This window comes from Lytechinus pictus, chromosome 7, assembly GCF_037042905.1.
Source record: "Lytechinus pictus isolate F3 Inbred chromosome 7, Lp3.0, whole genome shotgun sequence".
Classification (NCBI taxonomy): Eukaryota; Metazoa; Echinodermata; class Echinoidea; order Temnopleuroida; family Toxopneustidae; genus Lytechinus; species Lytechinus pictus.
The window spans coordinates 43,009,110-43,024,372 of NC_087251.1; the positions used below are offsets into that span (position 1 = coordinate 43,009,110).

General features: G+C 39.4%; 1 protein-coding gene across 1 annotated transcript in view; it reads left to right on the plus strand.

The window, feature by feature from the left end:
- Window positions 1-1,071: 1,071 nt before the first annotated feature.
- Window positions 1,072-15,263, plus strand: part of LOC129264192 (mitochondrial amidoxime-reducing component 1-like) — a 22,276-nt gene continuing 8,084 nt past the window's right edge. Inside the window, exons 1-5 of the mRNA XM_064102755.1 lie at window positions 1,072-1,211; window positions 9,089-9,353; window positions 11,534-11,713; window positions 12,666-12,837; window positions 13,448-13,588. Coding sequence (XP_063958825.1) covers window positions 9,124-9,353; window positions 11,534-11,713; window positions 12,666-12,837; window positions 13,448-13,588 — 723 coding nt within the window. The 5' untranslated portion in view covers window positions 1,072-1,211; window positions 9,089-9,123. The remainder of the gene's footprint in view (window positions 1,212-9,088; window positions 9,354-11,533; window positions 11,714-12,665; window positions 12,838-13,447; window positions 13,589-15,263) is intronic.

Sequence of the window (15,263 nt, forward strand, 5' to 3'; positions counted from 1 at the left end):
AAAGAAAATTGGGATTTCAGGCTTGAAAATAGGATGAAAAGAAGTAAAGAAAATTATTACAATTAAGGTTATAGCAGCTCTGACAAGTGTCGAGTGAAGATAGTGATGGGCTGGGGAGAGAGAGAGAGATCGAGATGGGGCCATCAAGATCCATCTCAGAGAGGGTAGATCTCTCAAAAGAGATGTGAACCAGTGGCCGAGATAATATGTGAGAGTGCTTTGTAGAGAGAGGGAGAGTTGAGATGGCTCCATCTCAGAGGGGATTCAAGATAACTTGAGAAAGATACGGACCATCACTGAAACGATATACGTCACCCGTTGCGGGTTTGTTTTCAAAGTAAATTTGAAATATTTTTTCCCACATGATATAAAAGATATATGATGCTGTATTTCATAGTTCATTTGATAGATTGAGATACAAAAGATAGTGAGTATAGGCCTACATGACCTCATCCGCTATCTAATTTGCATGAACCTTTCGGGTTGTGTAACAATTTTTTGAAATATAAAATCAAAATTTTGAATTAATTAACAATTAACTTTAATTTGACATACGAGTAACTTGTGGTGGTGGACTTGACCTTTAAGGCAAGACTGCAAGTAGGGGTATAGGGGGTGCAGACTAGTACATGTTCCCTCATTTTCAAAAAGGGAATTAGAATCAAACCCGCGGCCCCCCCCCCCAAAAAAAAGGTTCATTTTCATTTAGTTGTGATGTAATTTTTCAAAAAATTAACTGCATGCGTCCAAAAGACAGAAGAGAAAGACACAGATTATCATGGCTACATGATATAACAGAGTGAAAAATCATGACTCTACTCAATTGACCATTTTTGTTAAAAATTGATCAATTATAATTAATTTTAAATATTATAAAAACTGTTCCAATGCCGTACATAAACAGGAAGAGATATTGACCTCCGACCGAAAATTTGGAGATAATCATAGAAAAATGAAAGTGAAAATTAAAACATCATTTGATGAAATATATTCCTATCCACCCCCCCCCCCCCCCCCCGTACTTTCGAGCCTTAATAATTGGCTTTGGCAGGCTAGCTAGCTAGCTAGGCCGGCAAAACTCGGGCCGCGCCGGCCTAGCCTGGATAGATCGTGAGCTCGAGCATGCAACGTTAGCCCAACGCAGTTATGGATTATGGATGAGTAAAATTACGATTCTTTATTTTAAGCCAGGGTAGAATTAACAAATAACGGTAAGTAAGGCTGTGCTACTACTTCGTAGGATTTGGATAGGACTCAAGATTCTAACTTAAGGCTAGCTGTTGTTGTTGAGGAGGCCGGAGGGCCGAGGGATGCTAATTTAATCGCCGAAATCATGCAGTGTTGTGTTCCAATTCCACAATCCGCTTGCCGATGCGGGTGGTACGGTACCGCCTGGTGCTGGGGGCCGGCCGGGGACGGGTCGTGTCGACTGCGGGGGAGTCGACTGTGTCTGTGCTCTCGTTCACGTTTGGCAATTGCGAAAGACTACATCAACTATAGTATACTATAGTGTAGTGTTTCTGTTAATAATAGTGTTAGCGCCTAAACATGCTAAAAGAAATACACAGCTTTTCTCTATTTAGAAATAGAATCCAATGTCATTATCGATTGTGTGTGTGCAAGTAGACTTGAGGACGCAATGATGATCATTTTATTTTAAAAGTCATCATCATTGCGTCCTCGAGACTAGTATTGCATTGTGCAGGATGACCAGATTTCACAAAACGAAATAGGGGACAAGCGTGATGCATGAGCGGATCAACCGAGCCAGGCCCAGGGCCCATAATAAAAAGAAAATCTACAAAGAAAGTTAAAGAAAGCTAGATCTACACAATGTTAGACTTATAACAAGGCTCGACATTAGCGGTGGCCCGGGGCCACCAGAAATTCACCTCGGGCAACCATTATTGAAAAAATATTAAGTTTTGGTGGCCCGAATCGGGCAACCAATAATTTTCAGAATAGCGCAATTTTTCTCCCCATTTTGCACGCATTTATCAACTTTCTACAGTTCAAATTGCAAGCCAGTTTGTCATGCGCCCTTTTTGTTGATCTACACACAGACACACACACAAAGTTGGCCTACCGCTATAGCATTAAGTAGCTTTTATCCAGCCGGCCGCGCGGCCGGCTGGCGAGAGCTTTGCATGCTTGAAGCAGCTGTGCGTTAGCAGCCTATTCAGACTCAGGGAGCTGCAATACGAAATGTTGCTGCTAAGAAATCTTCCACAGAACTGTGAAAATCCAAGTCAAAGTCACATTTTACACCAATGAAATGCCCTTCTACAGACCTTTTTGCTAATATCTGGTGTATCCTGATTATTTGCAAGCATTAAAAAGAGGAATCATGACCTCTCTTTTGACTCAAAAAGACCGATTTCCAAATGAAAATAATACACATAAAACACATAGGTGAGTACATTACAGTCCCACATGTGCATTTGTAATTGTATGTATGTTGTTACTTGGTTTCTTTCGAAGCTGTGTCTTTTCCGGTCTTTTCTAGCCAAAAATAAACAGACAGTTACTTTCTTTCTTGTTTATAAATGACTTCTTAAACAACTCTTGAGAAAGTAAATACTTTGGGAAGGCATTTCATTAATACATGAAATGTGAATTTTTCCAACATTTTGGCAAATTTAGGGAAGGAATTTTCTCACACTTTTTTTTGCCGTTTTATTATTTTCTTTCATTTTTGTTGACAGTGGTTAAACCATTTATACCCATTTATTCATTTTAAATGTTTTTTTTTTTTTTTTTCGGGCCACCAAACTTTAATATCGGGCCACCAAAAAAAAATTATTTGAAGGTTTTGGTGGCCCGAACGGGCCACCACCAAAAAAAGTTAATGTGGAGCCTTGCTTATAAAGAAAAATTACAAAGAAGGGAGGGTGAACGAAACAATGAAGGAGAGAAAGAAAAGAGAAAAATTGAGATGCAAGAAAGAAAAAATGAAGGGGAAAATGGAGTAAAGAAAATGAGGGACATAGTAAAAGCAAAGAAAGTTAGAATTGAATAAAGAAAAAAAGGAAGGAAGGGAAGATAAATAAATGTGTGAAAGAAAAAAAACGAGAGAAAGGAAAAAAGAAGCGATGGATTTACTCGGATAGTGCTTCAAAATGTAACATCCTGAATAGACAGTTCTCATCTGTCTTTACTAGAAATGAAGACATGACTAACATAAAGGACATGGGAAGTTCTCCCTATCCCTGTATGGAACCCATCACCATACAATCCGATGGTGTGCAGAAAATTCTGTCTGGTCTGCAAATCCATAAAGCCACTGGGCCCGATGAACTGTCTTCACGGCTATTGAAAAACCTGGACCGCGAACTCGCACCTGTTCTGACAGTCCTATTTCAAGCTTCCCTTGACCAAGGAGTTGTTCCAGCTGACTGGAAGAATGCAAACATTGCCCCTGTCTTCAAAAAGGGTGAACGATGTAAGCCAGAGAACTACAGACCGATCTCATTAACATCAATGACATGCAAAGTTCTGGAACACATTGTCCACAGCAATATTATGGACCATCTTTGAAGACCATGACATACTCTCTGATGCTCAGCATGGTTTCCGTAAAAAACGATCCTGTGTCTCACAACTTGCTCTTGCGGTCCAAGACCTTGCGAAGGGTATAGACAACAGAGAACAGATCGATGTCATCCTGCTAGATCTTGCCAAGGCCTTTGACAAGGTGCCACATGGGAGACTTCTTCATAAGCTCGATTTTTATGGTATACGGAACTCTACCCATGAATGGATAGCCGACTTTCTTGACAGTCGCACGCAACAAGTACTCCTTGAAGGAACCATCTCTACCAAGACCCAAGTGACATCGGGAGTTCCGCAGGGTAGTGTCGTCGGTCCGATGTTGTTTCTGATATTTATCAACGACCTACCAGAGTACCTGTCTAATGACACCATTGTTAGGCTTTTCGCAGATGACTGCCTAGTCTATCGCAAGATAAGGTCAGAGGATGACGGTGCTCAACTGCAGGAAGACATCAAGTCCTTGGAGCAATGGGAGGCTGATTGGCTGATGGAGTTCAACCCCAAGAAATGCCAAGTCCTCCATGTAACCAACAAACGGAAGCCTATCATATTGCCATACATCCTTCATGGTTACACCTTGGACAAAGGAGACACAGCAAAATATCTTGGAATCTACCTCCATCAAAAGCTCAGCTGGAATCGTCACATCAGTCAGGTAGCAAAAAAGGCTAATTCCACCAGGGCTTTTCTTCAAAGGAACATTAGATCATGTCCTCGCAAAGTCAAGGTGCTCTGCTACCTCACTCTACTTAGACCAGTCATGGAATATGGAAGCATCAATGATCATCTGGGATCCTTTCACTCAAGCTAACATCATGAGGCTTGAAATGATACAGAGAAGGTATGCTCGCTTTGTTTGCAATGACCACCGCAGAACAAGCAGTGTCACCTCCATGACCATGCTCCAACAACTGCAATGGCCATCCCTGCAAGAAAGGAGAGCCCAGGCGAAGGTTGCGATGATGTTCTGCATTAAGAACTCGTTAATATCCGTCCCCGAGGCGACTCTGATCCCATCTCTCCATTCCTCACAAAGAGGTCATAACCAGAAATTACAAGTACCATTTGCTAGGACACAGACACTGCAAAAAAGCTACTTTCCTGACGCAACCAGGCTATGGAACGCTCTTCCACAGGTCGCCGTCTCATGTACCTCTCTTCCAAGTTTCAAAAGGGAGGTACAGAAATCCAGCTCCGTTAACTTTCTACGGGTGTCTTTTTAGCTGCACACTCTTAGAGTTTATTTTAGACCCCTCATTTGAGACACTGTACATACATTGCACCTGCACAACAGTACGACAATACGCCAGACGGTGGCCTGTACTTATAGAGAAGAAGAAGAAGAAGAAGAAATCTGAGATTTTCTCATCAAGCATCACAATATCATTTTGCAAGCAGATATATGATAAAAAATGTGAGTTCAATGTGGTACTAACTGATTCTATAGCATTTTGTCGTCAATCTGATATAAATATCTCGCCTATTGATGAGCTAGAGTTTTTGTTTAAATCTCCACAAAAACTTTGGTCCGTAAGGTTGGGTCACACTTTTTCAGAACAGTTTTCGAGCACAGTGTGTATTCGTCGATCGGAATAGAATTTTGAGATCGTGATACCGGCGAAACCCCTTGACCTACTTCACACTTTCGTCAATGTGGTAACTTTCTTGAATTGGTTTTGTATAAATTGTGAACAAATATAAGCCTCGTGAATATTTTTGAAAAGTCAGGTAAGTTTGGACATCCCATCATAACACTACAGTTAACATCAACAGTAGGCCTATCCATGCTCTCATCGATTATGACATGTCATTACTCCACATACACAGGAATATATACTAGGGTGTACTAATGCAGTTTCGCACCGGCCGATTACCAGCACACCTCACCACCAATAATTGTTCACAATGTCATGACAAGTCTCTCAGTCACATTCGAGGTCAATATAGACCTACCCTGATATACCCACCACACTTTTGAATATCGCGATTGGGAACGGCTGGCTGTATTTTGTATTCAATCTCAACGTCGCCATTCAAATCCACAGTTAGACATCACTTCTCTTCGCTTAGATTTGCCACGTGCCGCACTGTTCATATGGACTTAAGTTAGCGACCATGATTTGCACACCGCCCGCCACCGTCGGCATTTAGAGAAAATGCATTTACGGCAAGCCACCCTGACATATCACCTTTTTACAATTTTTTTTGGGTCATTCGATTGCACGCTGATGCAGTTTTTCTTGGATGGCGCCATGTTGTTTTTGTTTGGGGGCTGGCATCACTTTCAGGTCATCTAATTGCCCGGCAAGACGACCCAAACCTGATGTCATTATAACTTCTCTGGGGTAATCTAGGCCCAAACAATTTTTAAGATATGTTTTCCTTTATATTTCTTCCATTATCCTCCCACCCCTTTTCCATTTTTTAACCAAACTTGAAATAGTGAAATGGGTTTTAACCTCTCTGAACCCCAATGATTATCATGAGATAAAGCCAAAGGTTATGAAAATGCATAAAGCAAAAAATTAATACAGATTAAATTGTTTCTCATCATACTGTTACGTTACTTATGATAAAAGTTCATTTTTATATAGAATTTCCAAATGCCAATGATCATGACCAGTAACACCAGTAATAAATCTACTTCATTTGCTTTCTTTTTTTTTCTTCTTCATTTCCTTCTCTCTAGTTTAAAGAAAAATCTTACTTTAGAATAAGGTATCGATGCAATTTCTTTCATTTTTTTAGATGGGAGGCTCGGGGGGGGGGGGGGGGGGGGGGTGGCAAGTCCCCCCTCCCCTTGAGCCTCCCATGTAGTAATATGCTGTGATTGGTCCTAAATATGAGTAAGATTTATTGAAGATACAGGGGCCATGGAACGGGGGGGGGGGGGGGGGGGGGGGCTTAGCCCCCACCCACCCCCTGTTTTTCCCAAACTGTCTACAAACCACCTTTTATCCCAAAACCGTTTACAAAAATGTAAATTCTGATCGTAATTTTTGCATGGTCAGCCCACCCCCTTTAAAAACCAATCTGCTGCCCCTGAGACAGTAAGCTAATTTGTCTTCTTTGGTACAAAGCATATTAAAGGTCAAGTCCACGCCAGAAAAATGTTGATTTTGATAAAAATATGATGATGATGATGCACAGCATTTGTATAGCACCATGTATCTGTCAAAGACATTCAAGGGCGCATTTTTGGAGGAGCCAGCCAATCTGGGTCGCCTAGAAGGGCGCGCACACAGAACTGTGACCCGCAGGTCTCTCCTCCTGATATAACTGGTTGTGGGAAATGTATTTGCCAGCGTTACATCGTATTGCTGGCAAATGTTGTTTATACGGCAATAAGTGGTGAACACTAATTGTTCTCCGGCATGCGTGACGGAATTATTCAATTATTTATTTATTTATTTATTTCGTCTTTATTCAACAGGGTAGCCCCATCAGTAATTACAATACTGTTATACTTGGAGGCCCTGCATAACATAAAATACATATACATAAATATACATGAAAAACATTCGAAGGTGATATGAAAGATCAGTACAAATTCCGTTGCGTCGAAGGTGTTTCATTTGAATATGAAAAGAGGGGATGCGAGATAAGGGTGTGGTGTTGTAGGGGAAGTCATTCTAGCTTTCCAAGGACCGCACACTAGCACGTTTTTTAATATGGAGTTCTTTTTATAGAGTGAATTAAAAAATGATAATTGGTAGGAGACGTTGTTACATCAAAGTTTAAGTTGCGGTGGCCATAGGGTTTTTTCAGAGTTTAGTGCTGATTCAGTTTTATCTCTTGTTTTTTTAAACCCGGGCAAAATTAGGGTTAGGGCATAACAGTTTAATTAGTTATGACTTCACACGATTAATGTTAAGAGGTATAAAAACATTATATATGTATGATTCTCAGACAGAATTTGTTAGAAGTTGTTTTCATACTTTGAAAAATGAAAGTGTTGATAATTTATGTGAAATAAATGCTGTATCTACGTGCTAGTAGCTCGGCAGGCTATATCCCAAAATAGTGTATATTTTGTTATTTTGTCAGAGTGACATCTGGGTGTGATGGTTGCTATGGGTGATATTATGTGGTAAACGATGTTAGGATGAACTGCAGGTGGACGACTACACCGGGGTTTCCCCCTACTCTTATTCGAATAGTGCAGTTGGTTCTTAACGTGCAAAGGTGGTGACCCCGGGGGGGGGGGGGGGGGGCACTCAGTATATAATGCATAGTGGGTATGTGCCGCGGAGGGGACCCCCATTTTTACACTCAAATTTCCGTTCCAAGGCATAGCATTTTTGTCTTATTGAGAAAAAGAACAAAGAAAGCCGCTCCAAGGCATAGCATTTCCTTCTTATCGAGAAAAAGGAAGAAAGAAATCCGCTCCAAAGCTTCGCATATTTTTCGTTACGCCGTTCTGGACGCATTGATCTGCTACAATTTTGGTGAAAAGCGGCCGTAGAGCGCTTTTCGACCATCGCCTAAGCGCGAGCGCACCCGGCGGAGGCCGCGCTAGCTGCGTCATGCACGATTGCCCATTCCATAGGGATGCATACGCACTCACAGAGATACGGAGATCCGTTCCGAGGACCCCCGTTTTCACAAACATTTGTAGTTCCGAAGCCCGTTCCGAGGACCCTCCTTTTTACAATAAGCCCGCTCCAAGGCCCCCGTTTTTTGCCTCGCCCGCGGCACACCCCTACCACTTTTTTGGTCGAGTGCCCCCCCCCCCCCCCCCCCCCCGGGGTGGTGACTCTCCTCTACACGGGGCCTCCATTTGACGTCCTATCCGAGGGACGGAGTGTTTTCCACTGTAACGTAGCCTGCAGCTATGAAACAGGGGAGAGACGTTTACACACAATGCACTGGTTTCAGTCATCCGCCGGGGGTGGACTCGAACCCACGATCTTTCGTTCGACGGGCAGACACTTTACCGACTGAGCCATCTTCGCTCTCGAGAAAGTGGAAAAAAAAAGAGAAAAATCAAACTAGCATTATGCCGCAAAATTCCATCAAAATCGGGTGTAAAATGACAAAGTTCTGTCATTTTAAAGTTTCGCTTATTTTTCACAAAACAGTCATATACTCAGTGACATGCAAATCAGACAATGGACGATGTCCCTCACTCACTATTTCTTCTGAATTTCTGATTTTTATTGTTTGAATTATACATGTTTCATATTTTTGCAGATTTGACAATTATTACCAACTTGACTGAACCATATAGTATTAAACAATGCTTATGCCACATATTTAGGGAGGAATTCATTTTTGTTTCACTTTACAATAAGGAGAAAATTAGAAAATATCATATTTCATATAATAAAATACAAAAGAAATAGTGAGTGGATGACGTCATCAGTCTCCTCATTTGCATACCGATCAGGATGTACAGTGTAATGCTCGTTGTAATTTTCTCTTTTTATTCAAATCAACTTTTTGTTGGGGTGGACTTGTCCTTTAAAAGTTTTCTTTTTATTGCATTCGGGAATTAAGTCAGCTCAAACTTGTATACTTTGCCTACCCATTGCAGAATTAGAAAGGAGTGTAACCAAGATACCGTGAATCATGCCTGAGTTTACAAACAACAACAACCTGATTCTTGGCGGTCTGGCAGCGTGTGCTGTGGGTGTGTTGGGCATCTCATATATCTACTTACGGAGAGAAAAACGCAAGTTCACTCAGGTTGGAGTGGTGTCTAAACTCTTTATCCATCCTATCAAGTCATGCAGAGGATTGGAGGTTTCCCAGGCTGAGTGTGTTGCTCTTGGGATCAAAAGTAATGGAGTTTTGGATAGGTGAGATTGTGTGGATTTAGAAATATATATTTATATATATATTCAGCTGAGAGCAAACAACAGATTCTATTATTTTCTTTACCTTTACGTCAACGTCATGAGTGTCTGAGTGAATATTCACCACTAGACTCGCATGTATTCTCATTTGCTATTGTAAAATGGTGATATGGATCCTAATCAAATGATTGGCTAAATTCTATCATGTGACCAGTCATGGTTTTAAGAAATGACAAGGATCCACATCTTTAATTTATTCTTTAAAAAAAATACCTATTAGAATAATTTCAGACACTTACTACCTTTGTTCCAAAGGTATTTTGTGTAGAGATTAATTTGATGTCAATTTTGAATGAAATTCTGTGACATTTCTATGGTTCTCAATATAGGCAGAGATCCCGGAGGGGCCACTTCCATTGACGAGTGGATACCATGCGCGACCATGGGGTCTCGAAAAACACGTATTTTCAATATTCTGAAAATGCACCCCTTAACAAGTACTGGCGTGTGAAACCCTACCCTTAACAAGTATTGGAAACAAAACGATACTCTTGGCAAGTATTCCCTGAATTGACCCCCTAAACAAGTACAGCGATATTTTTATTGTTATGTCACGGACGTCGGTCGTCGGTACCTACATCATTGGGTTTATAGTACCACCTCCCACATCTTGTGCAAATCGTACTCTAAACACGTATAGTGTTGACTCTTGGGGCAAAAAGTACATCCTTTATAAAACATTTTAGTCTTGATTTTTTTACACCCTCGCAAATTTGACCCTAAACATGTACCTATCCTAACGAAAATAGATACCCTTTTTCATTATTTTAGTGTTTTTAACACCCTTATTACATTGCGTACGTAACGTGCCCTATCTTGTAAAAGACATCCTTTTTACATGTTTTTTTGGTCACGCATGGTATCCACTCGTCAATGTAAGTGCCCCCCCCCCCCCCCCCCCCCCCCCCGGGCAGAGATCTATAAAGTAACAATACAGCAGTAGGCTAATAATCTGGATTTACTTTATTTGAATACAGGATGGATAATTATAAGTTCAGAAGGATAGTAAAAGGAAAGTTGGCCTGAAAACACGTCTTACATTGCCCAACCCTCTCAAAAAATAATATGTGGAAGAGATCATATGGTATTCCACTCTTGTTTTCTTGTGAAGTTTTAGAACAATAAATTGAATATTCACATTTCAACGGCTACTTCCTTTTTCTGTCACATTGGCAGTTCCCTTTACAGCTTTGCTTAACACAGTGCTATCTTGTAATTTTAGATATATCTCATTGGCCGGAATTCACAAAGGTGGTTTTTAAAATCCACGGATGAGTCCATGGTTTATGCAGATTTCCTGTGTAAATTACGCTTACCGGTATATTAAAAAATGTCCAATGCTGATGCACGCTTTTGTCACAGTGCGTCAAATTGACGCCTGTTGCCGTGGTTTTCCACGCTATCATATTCATGAGTCCTCTGTTTTTATTCACGAGTCCACTGCTCAAACAGAGGACTCATGAATAAAATAGCGTATCTAACCATGGTAACAGGCGTCAATTTGGCGCACTGTGACAAAAGCGCGCATCAGCATTGGACATGTGTTATACACGCGCCTGATACTCACTAAATTAAGCGTAATTTATACAGGAAATCTGCATAAACCATGGACTCAACCGTGGGTTTTAAAAACCACCTTTGTGAATTCGGGCCGTTGGGTCTACAATTAAGTTTCTTATTGAACTTATTAAAAAGTCAGTATTCAATTATTTTATGTTTATACTATTTCTCTGCAACTTTTCATCATGTGTCAATTGTCAACTTTGTTTTAAATTTACAATCTACAACCAATATCAGAATGAGCAGAGTGGGCAAAATTTGCCATTCCGTAGCCATTTCATGTCAAATGTCTATGGAAGTATCTGAAAATGGGCAAATTGTGAGCCATGTCCTGTTCTTATGTATAGAGGTATCTAAAAATTGACGAAAAAAAAATTGTTCTAGCCATTTTATGTTCTAATGTCTATGGTATCAAAAATTGACAAAAATTAACTGATTTCTATCCGTTTTTCAAAAGTTCTATAATATAGAAAACGGCAAGTTGCATACTATGTGTTTTCTTTCCTGCTGACAGGGTATTCAAAAGCACACTCACTATCATAGCAATCACTGTTCTTTCACAGATCCTTCCTTGTCATTGATGCCAACAAAGACAGCGTTTCAAGGATCCGTCAACCTTCCTTGGCTTTAGTAGCGCCCTCTCTGTCTGATGACATGCAAAGTTTGTTGATCAATGCTCCTGGTATGCCCACTCTCACAGTGCCTCTTCACAGTGATCAGAATGGAAGAATATACAACTCAAGGTACTCTTTCCACTTCTTGCTTCAGGAATGTTCACCATTATTCGAATAATGCGCATTTATGAATAGGTTGTGGTGATGCAGCACGTTTGAGGGTATTTACGCTATGCATCAAGCACAAGGCGCTTGCACATAATATTGTGAATACCCAAGATGACTGCATTGTTACTAATATAACAAGTTTTAATATTACAAGTTTTAAAATGTGCATTATTTGTTTTATAAAATGGGTGGTAGAATGAATTTGTAGTGGAAAGTTTGTTTGAATTGCTCCAAATTTTCTAGGATCACACATATGGATATGATATGATATCACAGGCATATATATGTATACTCTAGCTGACAAGAACACATTTTGAGTATCAGTATTTAAAAAATACACACTATGGGAACAATTATGCACCTAAAATGCACGGCTAGACGGTACAGAATCAAAGCATGAACATGTGACTTGCATACAGTCTCGCCATTAGCCACATTCTTCTGACCTAAAAATAGTCAACATGTATTTCAAGATGCCTGTACGTGGCCTTGCTAAGCTTTAGAGAGATTTAAAATATAGTCCAAGTCACTTCAATTTAATGATTATTCAATCTCACTAAAGTAAATGTATAAAACTGTAAAATCATGAAATCGGGTTAACATCATGCGTATGGTGAAAGAAGATTTTATTTTCCCTTTTTTTACATGATAATCTACCCCAACAATCTTGTTTCCATGTTGTGCAAATGAAATTATGGTTTTATCACAACTATTAAAATCAAACTGCAGGTAACTGCCTACATCCAATCCTTTGGAACCATAAAATCTTTTCAACTTGGGAGATATTCGACTGAGACATTGTGTATCACATGTATGCATTATCTGGCAAAATATACTTTGCCTTGGGCAAATATTCCATGTAAAGAAGTTTGATTTAAAAATGTAAGTTTACCTGTTTATTGTTTTATTGCAGAGTTCTGGGACTCGGCGTTCAAGGTGAAGATTGTGGTGAAGCAGCCAGCGAATGGATCAGCCAGTACCTCGGCAAACCTCGCTATAGACTGGTCTGTTATTCCAACAAGTGCAATGATAAAATCCTTCAAAATGACCGCAAATGGGGAAGCAAATCCAAGGCTGGTGAAAAGGTAGAATACAAATTCATAATAAATTGGATCGCTCAAAATGGGACACCAGAGTTATCCCACAAGTCAAGGGAAATTTTGCAAGAATCGTAGATGAGTGCAGTATTGGCAGTAATGAGTATAATATTCCTCGTCATTTCATGAAATTAAGCTTGAGTCGGCGAGTAGAGATGGAGATAAAGACGGACAGTCAACCTGCCCGAAACGTCGAGTCTCTCCTGCTCTACTCATCATCTCTACTCTCCGACTCAAGCCAGCATATCCTCATCAACCCTACTACTCAAGCTGTTTTCAACTCATCAATCTCTTCTGGTTTACAGTCCTTTTCAGGATTACATTCAAGAAAAGAATACTCTACTCTCAAATCTCCACTTTCTCGCCTATCCAGTTCCTTTTTTCTTCTTCTATCCACTGTTTCTATAACACTCCACATGGTGTACTGTAAACCACATCAGTGATTGTACATGCCACCATGCAAACCTTCAAACAACATATTTTAGAGTGCTGTCTGTAATAGGATTGTTTATGTTATAGTTTTTATTGTGACCTCTTAATACCAGGGAAATTTTTCTTTAAATACTTTTTATTTGCATTTTTTGTGAATTTCTTCTAGGGAATGTTCCAGAACCTTGCTCATCTTCATCTTTTCAGCGAGTCATCTCTGATCAACTTGAACTCGAAGCTGGAAAAACAACTCCACTATGACAACTTCAGACCGAATATTGTGGTCGATGGCAGCACTGCATTCAGTGAAGTAAGTTGAGTTGCAGCAGATTTTATGTGGACAGGATTGTAATTTGCTTGCTCGAGAATTGACAAAAGCCAACTGGAAAATAAATCCAATGGAGTAACATGAGTTGAGCCAGCTATTTTTTTTACCTCTGTTCAAGAAATTAAAATGTTTGTTTGATTAGATTCTTTAATGATTCATGGATACACGTAAAATAAAAGAAAAAAAGGAGCCCTGATTTCTTATTTTGAAAACAAAGTTATGAGCATTTGAATATTGTGATCACTAATGCTATGGAGATCCTCCCATTGGCAATGCGACAATGTCACTTGTGAACAACTCTCCCATTACTTTTGTATATATTTCACTTAATCTGCCTCTTTTATCACATCTATCAGTAGATCATGTATTCTTTTTATAGAAGGGCATGTAATATAGACTTTGAAAGAATACATTATAGTTAAAGAGATTGTATAACCATAAGAAAAAGCACAAAAAGAGACATTTCAGGGTATTTTATAGTCCATCAAAGGGAAAGTTGTTCACATGTGACATCACACATCTCTGTTGCATTGCCAACGGCAGGATCTCCATAGCTTTAGTGATCGCAATATTCAAATGCTCATAACTTTCTCATTATTTGTCATTTTTCTCAAACTTTCTTTGTTTTTATTCTTTGATTTTTCTGTTTCCACAAAAGCCCACTTGTTCCAAAGCTTTCATTCCCCTTTAAGCTTATGTGTTACGGGCTCCAGGTATCCATAAATCTCTCACCTGCACTCATGCTAGCACACACTTAATGTATTAATTCTACTTTTTCCCTTTCACTGATGATTTGGGATGTCACAATTTTTCTTACAGACCCAAGTAATTTTTTAATTGGTTTCCATGTAGCCCATCCCTTTTTGGCTGCTATGACGCAAGCCAGGGGCGGATCAAGTCTGTTATCACTTGACAAATGACAATAGACACTTGTCTATTATAAAATTGTCACATGGTGATAGATGTATTATGTCATATTTTGTTCATGTATTGTAGATTTATTTGCAGATACAATACATGCAGAAACTCCTGCAAAAAAAAGATAATCAATAAGATTAGTAATGTAATTTAAAGGGGAATCCAACCCAAATAAAAACTTGTTTTTATAAGGAAAAGAAAAATCAGACAAGTTGATAGGTGAAAGTTTAAACAATATTGGACAAACAACAAGAAAGTTATGAATTTTAAAAAGTTATAAATATTGGTAATCACTATACCCATGGAGACTTCAAATTGGCCGCATATGGGAAGTCATAGTGATGTAAGGCAAGGACTACTCTTCCATGAACTCCAATACATATTATGGCTAAAATGTCATTTTCCCCAAAAGTTTTATTTCAAATTATATTTTTCTTTCATGAGGACATAAGACAATATACTACCTGGGTTATATTTAGATTACTGCCACAGGGGAATGGGTACTTAGGAGAAAACCACAAATCCCTGATAATAAAGTACATGGCCTATGGGAAAGTTGTCCTTGCCCCTTGTCATAATTTACTTACTCAGTTGCCAATTTGAAATCTACATAGTATTAGTGATCTCAATTTTAAAGCAGCTGTAACTTTCTTATTGCTTGTCCGATTTCTTTCAAACTTTCACCATTCTGTTCAATTTATTTTTCTCCTTCCCAACACAACATTTTATAGCTAAGGCT